The sequence below is a fragment of the Otolemur garnettii genome, unplaced genomic scaffold (assembly GCF_000181295.1).
Source record: "Otolemur garnettii isolate 467f Iridium unplaced genomic scaffold, OtoGar3 scaffold00002, whole genome shotgun sequence".
In the NCBI taxonomy this organism is placed as follows: domain Eukaryota; kingdom Metazoa; phylum Chordata; class Mammalia; order Primates; family Galagidae; genus Otolemur; species Otolemur garnettii.
In genome coordinates, this window is record NW_003852397.1 from 5,945,435 (window position 1) to 5,949,490 (window position 4,056).

General features: G+C 36.5%; 1 protein-coding gene across 1 annotated transcript in view; it reads right to left on the reverse strand.

The window, feature by feature from the left end:
- The window catches only part of AK9 (adenylate kinase 9), a 137,262-nt gene that overhangs the window by 45,299 nt on the left and 87,907 nt on the right, over window positions 1-4,056 (reverse strand). Inside the window, exon 22 of the mRNA XM_023512441.1 lies at window positions 2,991-3,203. Coding sequence (XP_023368209.1) covers window positions 2,991-3,203 — 213 coding nt within the window. The remainder of the gene's footprint in view (window positions 1-2,990; window positions 3,204-4,056) is intronic.

Genomic DNA, 4,056 nt, shown 5'->3' on the forward strand with positions numbered 1-4,056 from the left:
CTGAAGGTGACAAAATGAGACTCTGTCTCAAAAAAAAAAAAAAAAAATTGCCGATCTAGCAGTGAAACCTCTGACAATGAAAGCTGTCACTCAGAGGGTATTAAGATAGCTGGGAAGCAAAGGGAAACGTTCCTGAAACACTGAGCTTTGCAGAAGTATGGACGCACCATCGGGATTTTAGGATTTTATCCACATGGATTTGTATAAAACAAGGCCATAGATCACAAATGGCAAACCAGAGTGAGAGAAAATGACAGCTGGAAAGCAACAAGAAAACAAGACAAATGGCCACGGTCTTTAAATGACCCACCACCCAATAGACTGGGGCTTCTCAGTGAAGGCACTGATATCCCTGTGGGAACTATTATAGAAGTTGAGGTTCATGAAAATGGCCCAAATTATCCAGAAGAGTTTAAGTCATCTTCTATTTGTTCAGCTTAAGAAGGCACTGGTGTTATCAATGGTGTTATCTAAAGTAATAAGACAATATGTTATGATTCACTTGACCCAGTAATCTCATCCCAGGGAATTAAGGGATGGTGATCAAATAATTCAGGAAAAACACACACAACCAACTCATTTTTGACAAAAGTGCCACGAACATTAAAGAAAGGACAGTCTCTTTAATAAATGGTGCTGGGTAAACTAGAAGAATATGCAGAATAATGAAACTAGATCCCTATTTTACACCATTCATAAAAATGAATTCAAAATAGATTAAAAATTTAAACGTAGGACCTGAAACTATGAAACTACTAGAAGAAAACATAGGGAAAAGACAATAGGACATTGGTTTAGATGAAGGCTGTTTTTGGAGTAAGATGTCAAAAGCACAAGCAACAAAAGCAAAAATAGAAAAGTGGGATTGGATCAAGCTAAAAATCTTCTGCACAGCAAAGGAAATGATGAACAAAGTGAAGAGACAATCTACAGAATAGGAGAAAATGTTTATGACCTATCCATCCACAATGGATCAATAACTAGAATACCTAAGGAATGCAAATAACTCAATAGCCAAGAACCCAATCATCCAAGTAAAAAACGGGCAAAAGACCTGAACTCACATTTCTCCAAAGAAGATATGTAAATGACTAATGCAGATCTGAAAAAATGTTCAACATCGCTAATCATCAGGGAAATGCAAATCGAAACCACAATGAGATTATCATCTCACCCCAGTTAGAATAGCTCTTGTCAAAAAGACAAACACATAAGCAAGAAACAAAACAAAACAAAAACCTAAACCCCCTTGCCAGGAAGGATGTGGAGAAAGAAAAACACTCGTAAACTTGATGGGAATGTAAAGTAGTACAGCCATTATAAAACAAAGTATAGTCGTTTCCTTAAAAAAACTAAAAATAGAACTACCATATGATCCAGCCTTTCCAATGCTAGGGATGTATCTAAAAGAAAGGAAATCAGCATATCAAAGAGATGTCTGCACTTCTGTTTGTTGTAGCCCTATATCATAATAGCCAAGACACGTAATCTACCTAAATGCCCGTGAATGGATGAATGGATAGATAAAATACACACAATGTAATATTATTCAGCCAGAGAAAAGAATGAAATCCCATAATTTGCAGCAACATAAATGGAACTGGAGGTCATAATGTTAAGTGAAATAAAGCAGGCACGGAAAGAAAAATACCGCATGTTATCCCTCTAAGTTGGAACTAAAAAGTCATGTCATGGAGTTAGAGAGTATAATGATGGTTACCAGAGGCTAGGAAAAGAAGGAGGCAGTAGGGATGAAGAGAACTTGGTTAGGAGGTACAAAAATACAGGAAGATAGAAAGAATAAATTCTAGTATTCAACAGTACAGTAGGGAAATTATAGTTAACAACAATTTATTTCAAAACAGCTAGAAGAGAATTGTTGTGCTCCTATTGTGAAGAAAAGATGAATGTTTGAGGTTATGGATACTCCAGTTACCCTGATTTGATCATTATACATTATATGTATACAGGTATCAAAATATAACCCCCCAAATACACACAACTATTATATATCAATAAAAAAATTAAAGTCTTTGATTTAAAATGCCAAAATAATTTGTACCATTTTAGTTATCTTCAAGTGTACAATTTAGTGGCCTTAAATATGTTCACAATGTGGAAATCATCATCACCGTCTATTTCCAGAATCTCTTCATCATCCCAAACTGGAATATTGTATCTATTTAACAATAATTCCCATTCCACCCCTCCATAAATCCTGTTAACCGCTATTATATTTTCTGTGTCTATGATTTGCCCTTTCATGTAAGTGGAATTATATGGTCTTTGAACTTTGTGTCTGGCTTCAATAAATATTTTTAAAAGAAGATAGAAAATTGTTTCAGTGATGATTAAAAAAACCCAAAAAACCCCCCCCCATTCATATGAACTTAGGAAAAAATTGGTTATTTTATAGCCATGGTAACAGTAGCCACTCAATCAATCTTAAACTGGTTTAATTCATCAAGGTGAACTTATCTCAGGAAACACATTGTTACAATCCAACCAATCAGCATTGCCCTCACTCCTGAAAATCAACCAATCAGGAATGGATTTACCTCTATGCCATTCCTCTGAGTGTGAACCAGCTGTCCCTCCTGAGTAATCACACTTCTTTCTATAGATGATGTTAACCTGCTTATGCCCCTGAAAGTCCACCAATACCATACTTCTGAAAAATTCTCTGAAAGGTCATGGGCCTGCTGTGCTCCAAGAGACAACTAGCATGGCTAGCCCTCAATATAGTAAGCAGTAAATCCAGCTACATGTTTTTGTTTCTGTTAAAAAGACAGATATTAAGTATTGGCTTGACACAAGTCATTACCAGAAGTCAAACTAGATAATTATTTTATGTTATATTCCAAAATGTTGTTCTTTGAATCTAGATATTTTCACTGTATTATCATATCAGCTTGGAAACTTCACTAATCGGTCCTTAAAAAAGTAGTCAGGAGAAATCAAAAGTACTTAGGACAGGAATGCTTTTTCACCTTCAATGGTTCATTATGAGCCACGTAGTCCTCGGGATGCTCCAAAAACTTATCTTTAGCCTCTAGACTTGAAAAATAGTAGATCTTTTCCCGATATTTAACTGGATCATCTGCACTGCCTGGTTGTAGGATGAAGTTTTCTTTGAGAACCACTGGACAAAAGTGCTTTGTATCTCCCAAATGCCTCCTTTTCTCTTTAATTCTATCTTCATTCTAGAAATGTTATTCAAAGGTTTAGACAGCATTATGAAAGAACATTTTGATGTAATACTAAGAAGAAAGTTTTAAAAAATGCTTGAATAATATTTGATGTATAATGATACAACTTTCAGGCAATCTACAAAAGGCCAGTCCTTATACTATTTTAATTAATTAAAAAAATCAGCTTCTCATATCCAACTTCAATCAGAACCAAAGTAAAGCAGCACTAAGAATGAAGGTGTCTCCAGTCCTCTACAGACATAGGTGTAATGAAAAACTCCAGGATGTGCTGATTCAGAATCATTGTGAGGTTAGGTTCTAAAATGAAATTAATCCTGAGAACTAAAAGCTGGATCAGGGTCACAACTTCTTACCCATTGCAAATTAAATGGGTGATGCAGGGCATAGCCCAGTGTTAAACTCTCAAAGTGGCACCTTGGATGGGTGGGAAAGAAGGGAGGGAAAAGAAGCCTCAGGATTTGCTTTGTTTCCAGCTAAGTAGATATAAAAACGATATGCTTTTGAACAATCACTGGGTCAATGAAAAAATAAAGATGGAAATCAAAAACAATTTTGAAACTAATGAAAATGGAAAATACAGCATATCAAAGTCTGTGGGCTACAGTAAAAGCAGGAGTCAGAGCATCAAATGCCAAACTACCATGTGATCCAGCAACCTCACCGGTGGGTAGCTATTCAACGGAAGAGAAATCGGTATGTTGAAAAGAGATCTGGCTCGGCGCCTATAGCTCAACCGGCTAAGGCGCCAGCCACGTACACCTAAGGCAGTGGGTTCGAATCCCCAGCCCGGACCCGCCAAACAACAATGACGGCTGCAACCAAAAAAAAAAATGGCAGGACGTTG